The following is a 21,523-nucleotide window of genomic DNA, read 5'->3' on the forward strand; positions in this document are numbered from 1 at the left end:
TTAGTGGTTAGTGGAGTGTACTTCATCCTTCATACTTGACTTCATAATGAGCTAGGTTTCTATAGTAACTCTCCCAACAGAGTTACTTTGTAACTTATAAGTTAATGCTTGACAGAACTTGTTATTTCCCTGCATGCCTTCCACATTGGAAAGCCCAGAGGGGTGAGGAGAGAGACAGGTTCTTTGGGAAATTGTTAACTGACAAAAAAATATGACTCAGAAAACCACAGGGAAAATGGTGAGTCGGAATAGGCTGCATGTCAGGTAGGGCCTAGTAGTTTTACTATAGCCCACCTCATATCACTGTTGGTTAGCATAAAAACGTGAACTCTTTTCTTCTTCAAACAGTTCCCTTTTATATATGAAATAATCTTGGTTATTAGCCATTCAAGTAGGATGGCTCTCATGACATCGATGTTGATTTGTTATAAACCGGGTTCTCCGGTTTCCTCCCACCATCCAAAGACATGCATGTGTTAGGTTAATTGATGACTCTAAAATTGCCCGTAGGTGTGAATGGTTGTCTGCCTCTGTTCGTCTCTATGTGCCCTGCGATAGACTGGCGTCCTGTCCAGGGTGTTCCCCGCCTCACGCGGGCCTCCAGCCCCCCGCGACCCCGACAGGGATAAGCGGTTGAAGATGAATGAATGAATGAACCTTGGATTCTGGCAAACTGTGATGCTATTCTAGATGTCAAACTTTGTACCTGCTAAACATCAACATGCTACAGTATGAGCTTAGCATGCTGACAATAGCATTGAGTGTAAAGTAGGCCAATTATTATATTCTTTTCACTGATGCATCTGCAGTTTGTACAGTGTTTTTTGCCTCTTTGGAGCACTATTAGTTGTCTCATGTTACTTTTCAAAGTGCTGATTGCTGACCCTTTTTTAGCAAATGATGCTGATTGGCATTCAGCCTGTAATATGACAAGACCTTGCAGCCGTGTTTTGTTTCACATTTTGCTCATATTCTGTCTACGCCATATCTAAGTATCCAATAAGAATGGGTATGAAAATGTGTTATTGTGGCTAAAACTGTATTTTTCATCAGGCCTCTCTCTGATTAACGTCTCTTATCAGCATCCAGCAGAATTATCCATCATGGAATTAAAACATTACACATTCATCTGCTCCTTCTAGCTCATTTATTTTAATATGTGAAAATGCCACTGCAGTTGTTTAGCTGAAAGTGTCACTTCAGCAAATGCTTCATTAGAGGTCTCACACGCTGTGATGTTAGACTCTTGGGAGTGTGCACATGCATGTGTGTGTGTGATGAGGCAAGAAATTATTCTCATTCTGTCAGCCTCATCATCTCAATGGCACTTTTTAAACTAAAAATGTAATTTTGCCACTGTGTTATGTGACACTGGAAAGTTATTTTGACGAGTGCCTATCACAGTGTTATGCTCTACAGGCAAAACATGTCCCGTGGGCTTTTTCCATTGCCAGGCAGATAGGTATGCATTATTACCACAGATTGTGTGTGTATGTGAAACAGGATAAATTAGTAGAACCAGTCATTCTCAATCTTCTTCAGTTTGCTGTGTATGTGTGTGTATGTGTACCGGTAAGTGACAGCTAAGTGCAGCACAGAAAAGCATTGCATAATATATTATCTTGAGGAGAATTAAAGTCATTGCTGCTAAATCAATGCAATGCACTTAACAGATTACTAATATTGTATGAACCACACCGCTTAGTTTTGCTAAAATATTTGGTAATGATACAAAGTATATGGTTGAAACAATAATTTGGCCGATACAGTCTCAAAATATATATTTTTAAAGTGGTAGAGCAGATCCAATTAGAACAAAATGCAAGCAGTGCCATACCCAAGATTTTAGAAATACTGAGGCCATGAGTCCAAGTCCACCACTGCAGCACAGTTAAAGCACACAATTAAAAATACTAATAATAATAACTGTTATAAGTAGTAGTAATAGTAGTAGTAGTAGTAATATTTTAAAAAGTAGGTAAAGCTTAGTAGTGAAGCTTTTCAAGAATCGTATGCATTGTATGCACCCTTGCACAACTCAGAAATTACTGAGAAATCTATAGATGCTCCAATTTATTGTTAGAAAACTCTGGAATCAGCCACATTAAAGTTAAAGTGACCCTTAGCTAAACAAGCAATACACTGCTATAAATGTGAGTTTTAAGTCTTTTATTATGAAACCAAAAAAGCCTGTACATTACGCTTAAGATAATTGCCATTCTTGTATATAATACTATTCAATAAGACTTAAAATTATACTCTTATTGACACAGCTCTAAATAAATATCATAAATACATATAAGATTGAGCCAAATTGGCCCTGCCAATATTTATATTCACAGAATACAGTCCGCAGAGCAGCACAGGGGAGGCCAGTCAGCTCTTGGTTTGGGTGCGTGCGAGGAACAGGGCTGAGCATGGCAAGCATTTCAAGAAAGTAAATAACACTTTCCACCCTTTCAATGAGCAAAATCCATGAGTCTCCTTATCCCTTCCTGCAGTGAAGTGATGGAGACAGAGATGCATCTCCACAGTGATGTTCAAGACAATACTTCCTGTCTTCCTGATAGTCTATGTCGACTGAACATCCCGCCACACCTCCCAGCAATGGAGGGCCATGTGCAGACAGGGCTTCAAGACTAGTTAACAGTGGCTACAAGCGGAGATCAGCCATGTCATGCCAAGGGAATGGAGACAATGCCGTTTGCTCGACTGCGGCTCCGAGTGTGGACGCTGGACTCTGTGAGCTCCTCTCCATGTTCCTCTGACTTCTTGTCTGCGATGGTGGCCAGGAAACGCAGCGTGACTGAGTCCCACTCTTCTGGCAGCAGCAGGAGCAAGAAGCCCAGGCAGATGATGCAGGTGGCTGCAAGACGCACCACGCTGAAGATCACTTCATGTTTCAAAACATCTACAGCTACAGCAGGTCAGAGACAGACAGAAACAAAAGAGGGAGACAGAGTGCAGAGCAGGACAGGGAAGGAGGATGGGGGAGAAACAAAAACAAATTGAGATTAATTACATAAAGTAAGATAAACCACAGGACACTGCGGCTGTAGGGGATGAGTGTAGAAAATGCGGCTTATAATCAGCACAAGCCATCCACTTTATCCCCTGCGTCTTTGTGGTTTGGAGCCCTAGGACAAGTTGCTGTAACCCACTGACCTTCATACAGTCCATCGTGGTTAAAGAAAATAACTCGTCTGCAGGCATTTAGTGTCGCCTTAGCAACCTGATCCTCCCTCAGCGAGAATAGTTGCAGGGTCTGTTGAGGCACATTGATGATTGGGTTTCCAGGACGAGAGAGGCAGACTTGCTGTGTAATCTTTTTGCTACTGTGGCCCTAAGTGCTGACCTCTCAACACAAAACCACAGAATGTGTGACTGTTTACTCTCATTTTCACAATCATATTCATTTCCACCATATTAAACAAGAAAATAATAGAAAGAAAGTAAATTGGAGAAACCCTACCTGCATTGCCCGGTACACTGAGCAGTGTTCCTATGGAGATGAGAATGGGGTACGTCAGCACCACACCAACATGGACCAAGATGTTGAACACTGTTAAAGACATCCAAGAGGTTGAAAACATTGGAGAACAGATTAACTAGAGCTGAAACAACTGGTTGATTAATCATTCACTTACTTTTTTCGGCAAAAATGCCAAACAGTCACTAGTTTCAGCTGCTCAAATTTTGCTTTTTTTGTATGATAGTTAACTGAAAATCCTCTGGTTTTTACATCTGCTGTTCAGACAAAATGAGCAATTAAGTATGTCAACTGGAGCTCAGGGGAATTGTCAGGCATTTTCCACTATTTTCTGACATTTTGTTCTGACCAAACCAAAGGGTATTGCATAAATGTACATTGTTGAGTTCTTGACCACGAGTAGTAAAATGGAACAATGTTTTTGGTAGAATGCTCAAGCATGCAGCCAATGTGTTTTACATTTTACTGTTAGTTTGTGGCGGTAATGCACCAATAAATTAGCAACACCAACAAAAAGAAAAGTATCATCTTTACAGATAAGTTATGAGGAACAAAATGTCTTAAATATTTAGAATTCCACAAGGCACCTTCAGTCAAGAATATAATCGCTGAAAGAATCAGCAATGAACATAGCTGTTAGCAGGAGCCCTCAAACTACTTAAAAGTACTGTAATGAAAAGGCATGAGTACAACCATGATCTTCAAACTTCTCTCTACAGGGATATATATGCACTCTCACCCAGCCACAGTCCTGCCAGTCCACACAGGTATCCCCAGGGCAGCGAGGACAGTGAGCCCCAGTGCTCTACCTTGGTGAAGTAGAGGATGAGTGGCACACAGGAGATGAAGATGAGGTTGAAGAAGCCCATAGTGGAAAGGAAGTGAGCCACTTCTCCAAGGTTGGCACTGCCCAGGAACATCTTGAAAAGCACCTGGAAGGTGAGGGGACAACTATTAATTTACACCAGTGACTACATGAGTATTAAAAATCAGTGCAAAGGCAATCACGGTGGTTCAAACTGTATTGTGGTCTAACCTTGTAGAGAGCTGATGTGGAAGCTGAGCCCACAGCCAATGCCACGCCCACAAAGGAATCACCATGGAAACCGTCAGCATAAGCCATCATGACAATGCCTGTGATGGCCATGATGGCTGCCACAATCTGCAGGTAGAGATTCACAGCCATCAGTGGCATCAGTACTCCTCATAAGAAAAGAAGTCAACAAGTAATGTCATCGTTTTTGTTTTCATACAGACCCGAACACCCATGAAGCGATCCTTGAGAACAATCCAGGACAAGAGAAAGACGAAGGCCTTGTGGCAGCAGTAGAGGGCAGAGACATCAGTGGCGGTCAGTTTCTTCAAAGCCATGAGGTACAGGTAGTTGGTCAGTGTCCACAGGATTGAGAAGGGTGCTGTTCTCTTTACGAATAGCTTGAGAGTCATCCCCTCCTCTCCAAAGAGCTTGCTGCACTCCCTGTTTGGGAGAACAAACCACAGAAGGGTAAAGGAAGTGATGTCAACCTGTTTTTCTCATGGAATAGCATCTTTGTTTGTCTTTTCAGAATCAGAATCAGAATCAGAATACTTTATTGATCCCCGGGGGGAAATTCTTTCGTTCCAATGCTCCGTGCACAGTAGAAACAAGCCATAAAGATGAATAAAGTAGAAATAAAATAAAGTAAAGACTCAAATAAAATACAATTAAAATAAATCTAAGTAGCTAATAAATAGCCAATAAAATACAGTACAAATAAATAATAAACAATCAAGTAAACAATCTGAAGTGGGTGTGAAAATACAATCTGAGATATATACACTGTACAATTAGGTTGTTATGGCAAATGAAATGAAATATATTTTGTTTTGTTTTGTTTTGAAGTAGTCAAGAGTCCGATAATTAAAGAGATGAGTTTTGCTATCAAGAGGGCCAAGCTTTAAGGGTGGAAATGTTGGTTGCTAAGTTGCTCGGTTCCTTATGGACAGTCAGGTGCTTTAAAAGGTCTTCCAAGTGACTGGGAAGAGCAGCAAGGCCTCTAGGGGGTCACTAGTGGAACTTTTATGGGAAACTGGTACTTGGCCTACTGTAAACAACATCAAAATATTTAATTCTTGTCTTGTTCTACTTGGACTAAGCATAAACACAATTAAATATCTTGTTCTGTTTATTTTAGTGACAAACTTCACTGACACATCTGTAAATCTTTTACCTGTCTGCTATAGCTCTATGTTATTTTAGCAGTAACAGTGGCAAGCGCACATATTGCTAAAGCTTACTGTAAAAGGTGCTCTGGAATCCAATTGGGCATATTTTGCTTTTCTTGAGTAAATGTTTTCTGAACTCTTCTTTATTTGAGTTCAAAGATAACTTTGTTGGCAGTTTACCTGAATTTTTGAATGGGAGTCTGCTTCTCCCGCGTGGTAACCACAAGTCCAGAGTAGTAGATGGGGAAGAAGAGGATGTTCCAGTTGCTGCTGAACCAGGAGATGAAGAAGGGACAGGAGAAAGACTGGAAGGTCAGCTTAACCACCTGAGTGGTACCCACCCAGGAGGAGGAGACACACAGTACCAGCAGAAGACCACCCAGCACCTTCAGAGCTGTGTTGGTACATGTTTGATAGGACCGGCTCTCTTCGCTGGTCTCACTGCCTGGTGTCTCTGCATGAGACTCTGAACCATCCCCTCCTAATGGGAGACAATAGGAGAAAAGACAATCACAGAAAATGCACTGCAGCATCTATACATGTGGGCTCTACTTCCTGTCCAAAGACCAATAAGAACAAAAAGCCTCAAATATGAGAATTTCATGTTTTGTTCTGTGAAATTTGAAGCTTTTACATGTTTTTAAAAGGGCGTTTACTCACAAGTTTCTAAATGAGACTAAAGAGGTTGTCAGGGACATCAAAAGTCATCACGCTGAACATGCAGACTTCAGTTACAAGTGGTGTTGGCATTTAAGTCATGCCACCATAGTGTAGTTCGTTTATAGCCTAACATTAGCTTTTTATGAGCCGCGATAGCTGGTATTGTTTTCATCATGGCAAAATTGGGTTTTGGAGACACCTACTGTAGTGCGAACTACCACAGAGGCAGTTTTGAGTATTTTGCCAGGTGTTTATATGTCTGTTTCTCTACAGCCAGATTTTTTTCGCTGTGATAGTATTGCAGCCGTGCAAGATACAGTCAGAAAACTTTACAGGTGTGTAGGTCAAAATGAAGGCTGAGTTCAAAGATGGGTGTGGTCCGAGCAAGTGAAAATAGTAAAAGTAGGGTTCATTGAAGGCTATCTTGCTGAACGAAATGTGTTTACTATCATAAACTTTAGTTTCCAATAGATGTTATTTTCTGCAATACTCCAAAAGCAAGTTAATGGAAAAATTCTATTGGCTGTTTGTCGAGTACCCAGGGTGATGCTAATTTCTGGGTTGGCCTGCAAAAATATGTCACCCCCCCCCAACCACTCTATTTAGATTATATTTAGATTCTATTCTATCTACAAGATCTCAATGTTTTTTAGCCAAGCTACCAGCATGGCTCTAGGGATGGCAATGTTGGTTAGTACAACACTTTGGTTAAGACTGAAATATCTCAACAACAACATCAGCATGTTAGCATTGCCATTATGACCATGTTAGCATGCCAACATTAGCATTTAGCACAAAGCCCTATTGACAATGTACAAGTATAGCCTCACAGCCTTCATTTACATTCACATTTATATTAGCCTTTAGTGGCATATTCAGTATGCTTTGTATTACTGTATATACTGTACAGGATATAACGTGTGTCTCCCTGGCTGGGGTGATTGATCAATTGCCCTTAGTGATCACTACCAGTTTGCATTTCTTGCTGTAAAGGCGCTGATGCATGAAGCAAGGCTTTGTTAAAAATGTGTTGGGTTAGCATTGTGGCTGTGTATGTCATAAATAGCTTTGTCGCCTCATGATGCAGCACGTAAGCTCCTGTACACCCATTGTAGTCGAGTGTGCACAGAAACATGATGCCCAGAAAGCAGGAGTAAACCTAACCACATGACATTCCACATGAAAGTCATGTCAACCTTGGCTGCCACTGATTGGACTGTTGGTACATTCCTGCTATGAAAATGTTGCCTTAGAGATATATTGGAACATGGAGATGGGAATTAAATGCAGTAATTGGTAAAAATGCATTGTGTCACTAGACAATTACACCAAAATGACATGAACATAGATAGATTAAGCTGAGGGTACTTATTTCTAATCTTATACCATAGTTGATCTGGCCCAGTGCTTTAATGGACTCCGGGACTGAACGGCTTCTGGACCTTTACTATGCTGTATAATATGTAAAATGCTGTGTGCGTGAGCATTTCCAGAGAGAGCTCAGATCCGTTCTTTAAATTTCAACAGTGTGATCAATTTACACCAGGGTAGGAATAAAAGATGACATGTGCTGGATGTTTGCTGCCCGCGCTCTCTTCGCTAGCTCAGCATGTGAAGCTCTGCCATTCCCATCATGGCTACAGACACTAGAGACACTATCTCCCCTCTACAATAGCAGGACATCTTGGAGGTGCTCATTATTGCACCTGATAGTCTTTTGTTTATTAACTGTAGTGAGACCTCGGCAGGAAGTCAAGCAATGGGAGAACAAGTAGTGTCAATAATAGTGTTAGGAGGACAAACTCTTTGATCAAGTAACCAATGATAACAGTATTGTTAGCAATTTGTCTGTGTAAAGCATTTAGAGTGATGAGATGCCACTTTGTATCATCTTAAGTCTCTGTGTCTATCGTGAAACTCAGTGTCTTTCAACAGTCAACAGTCTTGCCAAGCTTATTTCATAAGCCTAATGATTGCATGAGATCATTGCTGGCACCCAGTAAGAATATTAAAGCGCCATGGCTTTAACTGTTATAGCCAAGAAAAAAATGGTGAATATAAAGTCACAGATTAGAGTCACGTCTGTTGGGTGGTAGAATAAGTAGTCAGATCCTCTACTTAAGAAAAAGAACCAAAGTCCCACATTTAACATCTTAATTAAGTCATTGTTTTAATTCGCCTATGTGACTGATATATTTTATTTAGATTTTACATTATCAATACGGATATACCAATGCATAAGTAGCATTTTACGGTTGTAACCAGTCATGTTGGGCCTTGTTTTAACTATTTTATATAAAGTTACATAGAGTATGCAGTTCAGTACAGTGATTCCCAGCCTTGGGGTCAGTCCGCCTCCAAAAAGTCACAAGATAAATCTGAGAGGCTTATGATTAATGTGGGTGGAAAGAGAAAAAACAAATTTATGCCACACAAATTTGTATTCATATTTTGGACTTTTCAATAACATTGGCTTTTTGTGAACTCTGGATTTCAAAAAGTTATTTAAATAAAACCATGAGAAGGGAAATATATATAATGAAAGCTCATATGTTCTTAATCTGAAAAGTTACCAATAACTATATTTGTCAGATAAATGTAGTAGAGTAGTACAATATGTAAGCACAATATGAAATGTGGTTGAGTAGAAGTATAAAGTAGCATAACATGGAAATATCCAAATCATGTACAAACACCTCAAAACTGTATATACACTACTTGAGTAAATGTACCAAGTTACTTCCTCAGTGCAGCACTGGCCCTCAGGGCGCACTCACACTGTCCTTCCGTACCGGGCCAAAACAGGTTTGGTGAAGAAACACTGCAGAAATAAAACTTCCCACTCACAGTATCATGTGAGCAAAAGAACCAAAACAAAAAACTTTAAACTATAAGTTACAATAAAAACCTTTAGTATCCAAAAAGACTCCCACTGAAAAACCCTGTTCTTTCTCAGTTCAGTTCAGTTCATTACAGCCTGTGCGTGTCAGATACACCTTACAGTATATCCCAGCTGGGAGCAGATCTACAGTATGTGGTAAATGCAAAATGTTCAATACCAATTCAATTCCTTTCCTGCAGGATAATCGAGGGATTTGGTCTAATTACATTCTGTCACAGCAAGGATTCTTAATCAACATAATGAGCCTGGTGCTCGCTAACTGCAGTACTGAGATCTGATATTTATGCAACAGAGAAGCAGCTCTTTTATTCGTTTTCACCCTTTTATGTCTGCTTCTCCTCCGCTACAAGCAAGGTGGTTCAGGTTTCACAGCACCGACAAAACCTAAAGCTTTTAGTGTTGGATATGGGCTCTTCTGTCCTGAAGTAAAAGCCACTACAGGCTGATGTAGTGCCAAGATGCAGTAATGTTATAACTCTACTATTCCCCTGCCTCATAAAAGCAGCTCTCAGGCCAAAATTGTATTCTCATAACAGACAGTTATTGCTGACTAATATTGCTGGTAAGAAGTTGCAAATGAATCAATAATGACCAATAAACAAACTGCCAGCACAGTATTGCAGTGAAATGCTTCCCTAAAGCAGGAGAAATGCTATTTGTGGTCAATTTCAGTCAAGTACAAGTGTACTTGTACGTTTGGTTTAAATTAAAGAGTAGTACACTTGAAGTATGTAAACTTAATTAAGCTGTCAGAAATAATTTAGAGCGTAATTATGAGGTTTATTTTATATAAAGGTGATGTTGATTCAGAATCCAGATGTTTTTGTAGTTAAAAAGGCATCACATAAATGCATGAAATACATCAAAGGACACATACCTGCTTAAAGTATGTGATTGAATTTGAGAGGAGCTCATTTCCACCTCTTTCAAACAAGAATACACAGAATATACTTTTATGGCTATATGTGGGCTTGAGAGAATTTGAAAAAATATCTTATTCAGACATGGAAAAGTTGACTAGAAGCTCACTGTGGATTGAAAAAAAACTGAAGGCATGAACACCATGCCATTTCACTGCATAAACCACAGTACTACATAGGATCACTCACTACTGGCACCCATTAACAGAGATTATCAACTCTGTATGACGCAGGATGCTGCTAGAACCTCACATTTCAATCCATTCTGTGTTTTATCCCTGCCACTGCCACTGCATGCCAGTGACATTGATGGATGCATGGACACTCTGCCGAATCCAATATTCAGCTGGCAGTCACGACTGCAGCGAAGGCAGGCCTACTACAGGTCAAACAGCGTTAACTTTATCTAAGTCAGGTCTGAAGGTGTGGCATGGTTTTGATGGTGAAAATGTGATAAACGGGGATCTCTGTTGCATTTGGTGAAGTTCAAGGCTTTTATAGGGATGAGGCAGCCAGAAACATGCTGCTGCTGCTGCTACAACTACGCATTTAGCATCCCAACTCTGAAAGGATACACTAAAAAAGAGAGCATGCTCTCAATGGGCCTCCATGTTTTTTATAAAGGTTTCAATCAGTCAGTCAATACAAATGTAATGTCAAAAAGTCCAGGTGGAAAAATACTTCAATTCAATAGCTGGTCTTTAAATGGAAGTTTCTGATACCACGTAATGAAGAAGAACACATTTGCATCACACTATTTCTATTTCATATGAATACCTACACACTCTACATGACACGGATGGGAAATTATTCTGTCAAAAATAAATAAAGTATTCCACATCTGTAAGCAGTCTATCTGAGCTAATGCTGCCAATATCTAAGTTCTTGCTAACACATACACATGCTTATATACATAGTCTAGTATTAATGGCGGTCTGGCCCTTTTCATTCAGTTTACCTTCAGAGATGGGGCTGGTCAGGACCTGAGTACTGTACGAGCTGAGAGGAGCCACACGGGCTGAATGCTTCTTCATTCTCCACTGGGGGCACAACACACTGTCCTTCCCTGGGAATTGTGTGTGTGTGTGTGTGTGTGTGTGTGTGTGTGTGTGTGTGTGTGTGTGTGTGTGTGTGTGTGTGTGTGTGTGTGTGTGTGTGTGTGTGTGTGTGTGTGTGTGTGTGTGTGTGTGTGTGTGTGTGTGTGTGTGTGTGTGTGTGTGTGTGTGCAAGCTCAGCAGCTCCTCCTGCTAGCTCTGTGCATCCTCAGACTCCTGACTCCTCCGCTTCTTCTTCACGCTCTTGATTGCCCCGTCCTACCCCTTCTCCTCCCAGATCTCTGTCAAACTCTTCTGTCTTGTTCCGAGCACTCCAGTCCTGACTCTCCGTTCCCCTCCAGCCCAGCACTCTCACGCTCACTGTTACTGGTGCTCTCTCTTTCTCTCTCTCTCTCTCTGTCTGTCTGGATGGTGACACAGCTCAGTGGAGATAGCTCAGTGGAGTTGCAGTGAAGTGGAGACTCTACTGTTGCATTGTCATGCCGTGATCCAGCGCTGCCACTGTCTCCAAGGGAGATTGAGCTTCAAGTGTGTGTGGCATGGCGCAATCACTCCGCTCATCTCTTTCTATCCTCCCCCTCCTCTTTTCTCTCTGTCCCGCTTTCCCCTCCTCTTCTTTTGCTCTACAAATCAGCAGCTTTGTTTGGATGGTAACCAAGCAGCCCAGGCTAATTATGCTGCGTTAGCTATTGCCCTGTCTTTTACTCCCTCCTCCTCCCCTCACCTCTCTACCTGACCAGGCTCCTCTCACTACGCCCCTTCCTGTCTTTCTCTATGTACACTTGTCCCCTGTCTTCCAGTGACCCCCCCTCTCTCTCCCTCCCTCTTTCTCTTTTCTTGGCACATCTCCTGCTCTTCACTACTCCTTGAGAGTCAGATTTTTCATAGAGCCCCCTCTTGTTGCTTTCATCACTGCAACATGCATCAATGAGCTATAGAAAAGACAACTATCACAGAGACATGACAGTCCCACATGTAAATGCCATCTACTGAAGCAGGTAATCCCAGTGCTCTGAGAGATGAGGGACTCTCTGCCACATGGTAATCACACCACTATAACATATTTACACATCACTACTGTATGCTATCCAAATGCTTTTCAATCCTCTAAAGACAGCACAAGGGACACAGCAATACAAACCAACTCACTTTTTAAAAATGAATACTACTCGTGTATTTATTGTATTGTAGGCTTTGACTTATCTGCAACTCTTAATAAAGAACTTCTCTCAGTCTGATCTTATGTAGCAACATATTTTACATTGGACATATCAACACTTTTTGTACCTGCATGTTTGCCTTAATAGCAGTAGTAGAAAATAAAAATTTCTCAAATAGTATAATGTTTTAGATATTTGTACATGTCTGAATGATTTTCACTGTGTAAGACTTTACAGCATTGCTCTACTTCATTTTAGAGGGAAATGTGGTACTACAATATTTATTTCAATAAATTAATTTGATAGCTGGAAGTAAGAAGACTGTACATGCAAAAGCATAAAAACTTAAATTATTAGACCTAGCAGTATCTGGACCACCTAAAACATTAAAGCACTACTCACTATGTCAATAACTTGACACTTTGAATGTTGAATGTTTGTGAGGTGTTTATCTTCCACTGCCATCCAGATCGATTACAATTCTCTCCGGGGTTCAGGTAGCATTGTTAAGATTTTGAGGAAAATGATCTGCTTTATGGGGGAGCTTAAATAATCTGACCAATAATGTGGATTCTGCTGGGAGAACTAATCAATTGTTGATCAGTTAAATCAACAATAGAAAAATAAATAAAAAATAGTGCATCGGCATGTTGTGGTGGTCGAGCAAGCTGCAGCAATAAACAGCGTTGGCATGGGCATATTAGCAAAGTAATGGTAAGAAGTGTCACATTATGTTGGCAGCACATAACCCCTGCATGAATATGATTGGACGATACTAGTTAGCTGACAACCATACAACTGTGATTGAGCCAGTGATTGTAAAACATAAAGAAAACAGCTTATGCAACTCTGCTAATGCAGGCGCAATGCTGTGCTTTTTTGCTTTATCAACCCCGTCATACTTACTGTCGTAGCTGGAAGCAGCTGGATGTTTACTGTTAATAGTGTTTTTACATTAAATATTTAAAATTTGATACTTTATTTCAATACTTTTTCCATCACTGTTGCACAGTCAACGGAAACCCTCCCCTCACCAGAAAGTGATGACCTGAGGAGGGTCAGTCTGGACCTTGTGAGTCACCCGTGGGACTGTGGTCTGGAGTTTCCATCTCAAGGAAAGCCCTCCAGCCATTCCATCTCCAGTTGTGGTTTTCTGCCTGAAGATTTAATGGACCTAAATATTGCTTGGGCCTTAACATCAACACTGTAAGTGTCTAGTGTATGCGGTCAGTCACATGAGGCCTTGCAGCCTGGAACATGATCTTAATATAACCTATGCTATGCTATGCTATGCACCAGCAAAATCAATACTAGCCAATCCAAGAACAGCAGCACTATTTCCTGAGATAGAGAAAGCACTCAAAACACCTGCAATATGGTTGATGCAATGTCTGTGTTGGTTTGTTAAGGAAATGAATGCTACATGTCATCTTTGCTCCAGGATTTCTGTCATTATATCAGTATCGCCCTGAGCCCCTCCCTTTCTGTCACCCTCTCTCTCTCTCCAGTGCTCATCAGCCAAATATTTGGAATATCTGGCCCTTTTACAGAGAGCATAGCAAATCAGAGGACTTCTCTTTGCATCGAGCCTGTGAGAGACAGCACAGTTATTGTTTGGTTGTTTGTTAGAATAGATAGAAAATACAGGTCCGTGATCCATTAACACAATGGTGATACATTCATATTGAATTCAAAATTCAATATTGAGAAGACTTTCGCTCTCTCACTCTGCACACTTATTTCCCATGGTCAGTCAGTGTGAAAGAATGAGTGCAACACTAATGCATTAAGTGATGAAACGGTTGTTTGGTCAGGTGTAAGCAGGGGATGAGCTGGGGGTATGGATCCCCTGAGACAAGGAGGGTTAAACTTAAAAATAGCCCTGCTGATGAGTGGAGCCAACAGCCAGACAGGGAGGAGACAGAAATGATCCAGTCAGCAAAGCCCAGGATGCTAATCACTATCAGATTAAGAGAAATACCTGAAGCACATGCACTACAGGAGGCAAGTTTAATTTCAAAAATTAGACTCAAAGTGATTGGTCCGTTTGTTGTTGTATATTCCTTTATTGCGTTAGGTATAGCTAACATTAGCTTAACAAGGCACAAATTCATTGCCAGCTCATGAATTCACTTTTGTTTTCTTTCACGTCAGCAGCTGAGGCCAGATTTTGAAGATTGTTTATCCATTTTCTGTCTCTTCATCTGTTTTTCAGACCAAAAGTATAATTTCCAGCAACAAAAACTCTCGGTATAACACTATAATTCAACACCAGCAAAAACTACTGCTCCAAGATGACCATAAAGTTGAACTCTTTAAAACAGCGTTCACAAAAACCAAACATCATGACCTTCTAAATCCTCTTGTAGCTAGGTGTAAATAACAAATAGGAAATTAGTGTATCACACTCATACTGTTGCATCACAGATCAAAGCACAAAAGAGTGACTGCATCCTCTTTCTTTTCCTCCATAGCAACGGACAGCCTCCTCTGTACTGATGCACTATCCACCGATTCAGGCTCTTTTGTCATTTAGATGAACCAATGTTCCTCAGTTTATGGTGAGAGCTCCTTTGTCTTTAGCCCCTCACTTTTACCCATCACATCTCAGTGAGGACCAGGAGCAAAAGGAGGAGGATGAGAGGCAAATGCATCAATATTTTCTGCAGCTGATATTAACTGCAGTGGAGGGACAAACCACAAATCAAGTCCTGACCGTTAGTTTCCCACTCATTGGACCTCTTTTCATCAACTCAATGTCGTTAGAACATTGGAGGATGAGGACATCTAGTGGTGAATGTGATGGATTGTGTTAAAGGTGCATAGACGGGAGCATGAGGACACAATCCTAACTATGACTATTTGCTCCAAGCATCTACCAGTCCATACAGCCAGTTAGGGGTGCCTTGTTATGCATATAGTTTCAGTTTAATGTGATGAGATTTCAATATAGCTGCTGCTGAATTTTTTTACTACTACCAATGTTATATGTGGTTCCTAAAGCACTTAAAATATGCATTTGTGAAAGTCAACAGAAACAATGTTGGATAATTCACAGTCATCGTAAAGCATAGACAGTTAACAATCCCCTCCAAGTGAGTAAGTACATATATAGCACACAGCAGACTGTACTGAAAATGGCAGCTTCATTATTTTCCCTGCGACCAGCATTCATACTACCCATACTGGCACTCCCTGACCGTGCTTGCTTCTCTACAAGACAAAGCCACATGATAATGTAATAATGCAGGTCCTGTCTTGGTTGATACTGACAATTAATTTAAATTAGCTTGGGCTTTCGGGGGTCCCAGCGCTGTGTTAGGCACTTAGCCTGGTTGGTAATTCAGCAAAATCGTGTTCTTACTGAGTTCTTCAAATTAAATTTTTCATTCAATGCTTTGAGCAGCACACATTTCATTACTGTCACTTTTGTTGATTTGGGGTAGCAGCCTTGTACTGGCGTTTTCTGTCTGGCATCTTAACAAGGATGTGGAGGGTCACTTTATTGTTGTTGTTGGATTTACACACCACATGAGGGCAGTGTTAGGCTGATGACCAGATTGCTGGTGTCCTCTGCGTGATGGAAAGGCCATGACAGACCTTTCACTTATTGTACCCTTCTCTTATGTAATATTACTTTTGGATTACAGAAAATTGCTCACAGTAAAACATTTCTCAACCATGATGTGAATTGCGTGGGCCAGCCAAAAATATTTAGCCTTCTGACATACAGCACTACAACATGACCAAAAACGCATTGTCATGAGTATTAGGTCAGCAGTTCTGTAACTCCTGTGGAGAAACATTGCACCCATTACTTGTGTTTTTGCTCATTCCCAGGAGTATGTGAGACTAACAGCACTCTAGGAGTCGTTAAGGCAAAGCTCATATCCCATTCGAAGCTAGGCTAGTTATAAATAGCACTGAGCGAGCATGCATGGGAATGGGACACTCCAAAATAAGTGCATGCTGATGCAGAATGTTTTAGGCAATGTTTGCTCAATAAAAATGTTTCTAAAAAATGTAAAGTGAATTGCCAATCCGTACAAGCATGACTGGATTCAAAGGCATGCCTATTTTTCTTTGTATATCCCTCCAGATCTTCTCTGTAAACTAAAGTGCACATGACAACACATCCCATTGTGATAAATGGTTGCTTTTCACGCCCTTCCTTCAAAATGTTTCCTCTGAGTGCCTGCGTGTGTTGTTGTCCTCCTGTGGTGCCGGCTGTGAGCAAGCAACACAGACACAGTAGACTGTCACTACAAGTACCTGCCATTTCTCGTGCACAATACCTACTTACCCAGCAGGGTCTCATGCCAGCACTACAAACCTTTTTCTAAATAAGATACTCAGAACAAGATACACAGCAAATTGTTGTATTAGTTTTTCGGGAGATGCTGAGGAAGCATTTACTACACACACCATTGTTGTTTGCTCCAGTAGGAGCCAAGTGGATGCTGTGAGATTATGTTGTCCTTTCTTTTTTCTGATTCAAAGTCAATTTCATGTAAATCTTTCGCTTGAGCAAATGTTTTTAGTTGTGCTCTCCTGTGCAGAAAGTGTTAGAATATGAAATATTACATCATGCTTGTTTACAATGACATTTACCTTCCTACCTTCAGCATTATACCATGACCGTACTTATGCACTACAGCCTGTCACCAAATGTGGTCCACAATCCCCCTCAGAGGCATCTTCTAATTCGATGCAGATGGCAAGTGGAAATAATAAACTGGCACCAAAATCATACTAAATATATCATTACCCCATAGGCTTGGCAGGATGAGCCTACTGTTCTATTTACGTGCTCTTTTGTCTTACCCTCTATGGAAAATAATTCTCATCAAATTGAGAGACGTGTGATTCTCAACTCAAGGTTTAAAAATGTGTAAACAAACCAAAGTAAACAAATGTAATGCTTTAAGGCAGCAGGCGGTATTAAACAAAAGTGACTTTCCACATTCTTGTTTCTAAAGATGATCAAAGAGGAAGATGGGTGTGCACATAAAGTACACTCCTTCACAGTGACAGCACCAGCAACAGCATTGTTTAATAGCTGTGCAAGCAGGAAAAATGGTGACAAGTAGGCTGCCCTGAGGAATACCTTCTGTTGACTCTGGCAGGCATATAAATCAGTTGATGGATAGATGGAGGAACACAGGGCTATAGATGGCATATTTCATCAGAGAAATGGGAAATGTCTCTCAAATCAAATAACCCCTATGCATGTTGATACATTCGCTTTTATAGGCTTGGTGTGGATGCTATTACAATCCACACCTGCTCCTTACACGTGAAATTACATCACATACGACACCCCATCTTTCCTTTTCATCAGCTACAATATACAGTAAGCAATGAGATGGGACATAAAGAGAAGCTTTTATTTAGTCTTGTGTCATACTCAAAACTGTCCAAATATCAAAGATATTCAGTTTGCTATCACATAGGTCAAAGAAAATTGTCACATTTGAATGGCTGAATCAATTAATTTTGGCACTTCTGCTTAAAAAAAAGTACTAAAATGATCAATCTATCTTCAAAAAAGATTTCTTTCTCTCAATCAACTCATTAATTAATCGACTAATTGATGCATTGCTACTTGCAACTATATTATGATGTGATATCAGCCCTGTGATCACATTGTAGGCTATTTTGACAGAAATAATGAACAGCAATTGATTCTTTAGTCTGTAGCAAAATCAACAATATGAGAGTATTAATCACAAAAGTCTTGTATTTGTTACATAATAGCGCAGTTGTCTCTCAGGCCCTTGAACTGTTAAAGTTGCTAAATCTGTTTTCAATTTAAAGTTTTCGGTGCCCCTCATTAATCAGGTATTCTTCCAATAGATTAATCTGGATGGGTAGAGATCCTCAGTGAAAGTGCGTGATAGGGTTCATGGTAAATCTACTGCAACTGACACTCCTGATGTGACGATGAGGTAGTTAATGAGTCAGGCTCATTTCCTTTTCCTCAGCCTCTAAAAACCATTGAGGTGCTCTCAGCTCATACATAAGAGACCCAGTTGAAACTGATTGAATGAGGCCCTATCTGCGTACTTTTACTTTCGGACTCAAAACAAGTTTGTCAGAGTAATGCCTTATGTCACAGAGTATCAGGGTTCAGGGTATATGATCTGAGCAGGAACGCCATAATGTTGGAAGTACAGCTCTCTTCCAGACGTATATCTCTATGTCATGAGTTTTTACATAACAGCCAGAGGAATATTAAGTCAAATTAATTTGGGGTAAAGGTGTCACAGCATCGGAAAAAGAAGAGACTCATAGACAGATGACCAATTACATTTTGGGGATTGATTTGAATGTGGCACAGTGGTGTGGTGGCTAGCACTGTCGCCTCACAACGTTTTGAATCCAGGCTGGGGCCCTTCTGTGTGGAGTTTGCATGTTCTCCCCGTGTCTGTGGGGGTTTTCTAAGGGTTCTACGGCTTCCTCCCACAGTCCAAACACATGCTAGTGTTAAGGTTAATTGATGACTCTAAATTGCCCACAGGTGTGAATGTGAGTGTGAATGGTTGTTTCTCTCTGTTTGTCTCTATGTGCCCTGTGATAGACTGGCATCCTCACACCCGATGTCAGCTGGGATCGGCTTCAGCTGACATTTCCATCTCATATTCAGAAACTGTGTCTTTAAATGAGCCGTCAGGACTTCTATATGGTTGCGATGTCACAACTATACTACATATAGGTAGAAAGTGCTGTTAAAGTGCCATTAAAGTCATTCCCTGGTTGCAATGACTGTGCAGAGATGGTGAGAGCGCAGATGCGAAAGACCCGGAAACGCTGACCAAACAGAGCGGACTGGGCTGTTTCAGGAGGGGGGGTTAAGAGACAGGCGCTAAAACAGAGCGTTTCAGACAAAGGGTGAATGCAGGTATATTCAGACAGATAGTATGAGTCAAATAATGGGTTTTTTTTAACATCGAAGCATGTAAACATTAACCAGAAAACTAACCAGAAAACTAGCAAAATATAGGAAATTTAAGAAAGGCACCAGTTCATCCTTCCCTTTAATAAAGAATGATGGCACAATAAAATGAATAGGCCACAGAGGTAAGAACCAGAGAGGACTTTTCTACTGCTACATATATCTGGTGAAATCGCTCTATGCACCCCTTACCTAATTACCATAAAGCCATTTTTAAAACCACTGACTACTGTAGCTGTGCACAGAGCATTGCAATGCGTATTTCTCCCCTTTTTATAATCCCACTGGCAACGGCTATACTTCAAAACAACTGGAGGGCAAGATTTTATAGATCATCCCCAAACAAAGTGCACCATCAGCTCTCTTATTCCAATTCCAGCCATTGTCTTTGAGTCAGCAACATTCAGAGCATTGCTCTACCAATCAAAACCATATTGACAAATGAAAATTATAGAGAAGCTTAAAGAACTGAAGCTCGAACATTTCTCAAGCAACAAATAGCTGGTGATATTCACACATCACTAGGAGATCTGCTGTGTTTGTCATTTTGGAAATTTATTGTTTTAATTAAACATTTGGAATTCAATATGAGGCTGTCGTGCAAGTGATTATTTGCAGCGTTCGCCAACATGAGTGTTTGATGTGGACAGCATTAGGCTACAGTCAATAGACTTTGAAACTTAATTTGAAAATTCCAGTGTAATTTGTGCATGACATTTTGCTGTGTAATTGCACAGCCTGGCAGTGTTTCTCTCTAATGTTGTGTCTCAGAGATGGAAGGGCCAGCATCACCCCGCCTCCCGCTCAGAGTGGCAGTGATTGACTTAATGCTGCTCCATAACAGCCATAATTAAAACCAAATTAGCTAAGTTTGCAGTGGTGGATTATGTAATCTTATTAAAATTAAAAAAATTTGGCATATTTTGCAAGATATGATGCATGCATTGTTTCGTTTTCCACACACCACTGGCACAGACTGTATTTTGGTTTTCTGTGTTAGTATAACATGATACACATATTTATTTTCCATCATAACATTGTGTTCTTTAATTGACACGATCTCACACCTGGCAAAGAAAGGCGTGCAAGTGTCGCATCCACTGACGATGCCATCAGTACTTTTTCTTTGCACTCACTTCTATGACTGGAGTATCCCGGGTTGTAGCCGTAGTAGCCGGTGATCCTCAGAATCCGGTCCTCTATGTCGTGCACCCCGTTGGCTGTCACTTTGGGGCTGCTTTCCATTAAGACAGCGCAGCTGCCACCGGTCGGCGTCGTCTTTCCCGGCAAGTGCGTGTTCACCAGGGGCTCCAGCCGGATGCAAGGCTGCTCTCCACTTTCCAAAACACTCTCCGTGCTTATCATTGTAGGTCCGAGCGGACAGAGATGACAAGAGAGCGGGTGATCAACATGCGAGAGACCCGTCGGGGCTGCGGCATCAACAATTAGCAACGAGAATCCACATTCACATTCCTTCAGTGATGCTCCGGACGCACGGCAAGGTTATGGTTATCTCAGTCCAGGAGCCTGGTAGGCTTCAGACACTAGGGGGCGTGTCACTACTATCACATGCTTTGAATTCAATTAAGAAAGGGAAAAAAACTTGACTGTAATCAGCAGTGTGGAGCAGAGCAGCCAACATCCATTACAGTCTTCATAAACAGGGTCCTAAACAAGTAAATTATGGCATCTGACATCATTAAAATACTCTGTTTTATAAGAATATGGTATTTCTTATTCTCTTATAATGTCTCTGTAATATTATATAGTGATACTGATTTGTGTGTAATAAGACAGCGAAGTGGTATCTGTTATCTTAGTTGTAGATATTTCTGTAACAGTCTGTTCTTGTAAAAGTCGAAGTGAGCTTTATCGATCTAAAATAAATCTTCTCTCTCATGTGTTACATTTGTCTCTCAGAATAAACCAACGGAAGTTAATCTGTCTAAATATAACTATAATAGCTGTTTTAAGGACAGAAACATTCAAAAGATTAAATAAACCTTAATGTCTCATTTAACCCCACACTCAACATGATCACAGATAACTTATTTTTAAAACAATATTTTCAGTATCCATTCTCTTCCTGGTCTCTGATCATTTGGATTTGTTTCACCTTGTGAGCCTGTGTGTGTGTGTGTGTGTGTGTGTGTGTGTGTGTGTGCGTGTGCGTGTG

The 21,523-nt window shown here is 40.7% G+C and overlaps 1 protein-coding gene across 2 annotated transcripts; it reads right to left on the reverse strand.

Moving 5' to 3' along the window:
• Positions 1-2,675: 2,675 nt before the first annotated feature.
• slc35f4 (solute carrier family 35 member F4) lies at positions 2,676-20,712 on the reverse strand (the record flags this gene model as incomplete). Of its 2 annotated transcripts, none has more annotated exons than XM_083924260.1 (7): positions 2,676-2,917; positions 3,473-3,562; positions 4,230-4,422; positions 4,527-4,652; positions 4,748-4,967; positions 5,876-6,176; positions 20,484-20,712. In XM_083924260.1, 7 exons carry the CDS (start codon positions 20,710-20,712, stop codon positions 2,676-2,678), a joined length of 1,401 nt encoding a protein of 466 aa, XP_083780386.1. The 2 variants fall into 2 exon arrangements, with proteins under 2 accessions (XP_083780386.1, XP_083780387.1); XM_083924261.1 differs by lacking the exon at positions 20,484-20,712 and adding an exon at positions 11,136-11,211.
• Between the last annotated feature and the right edge of the window lie 811 nt (positions 20,713-21,523).

The sequence above is a fragment of the Echiichthys vipera genome, assembly GCF_963691815.1.
Source record: "Echiichthys vipera genome assembly, chromosome: 12".
NCBI lineage: Eukaryota > Metazoa > Chordata > Actinopteri > Perciformes > Trachinidae > Echiichthys > Echiichthys vipera.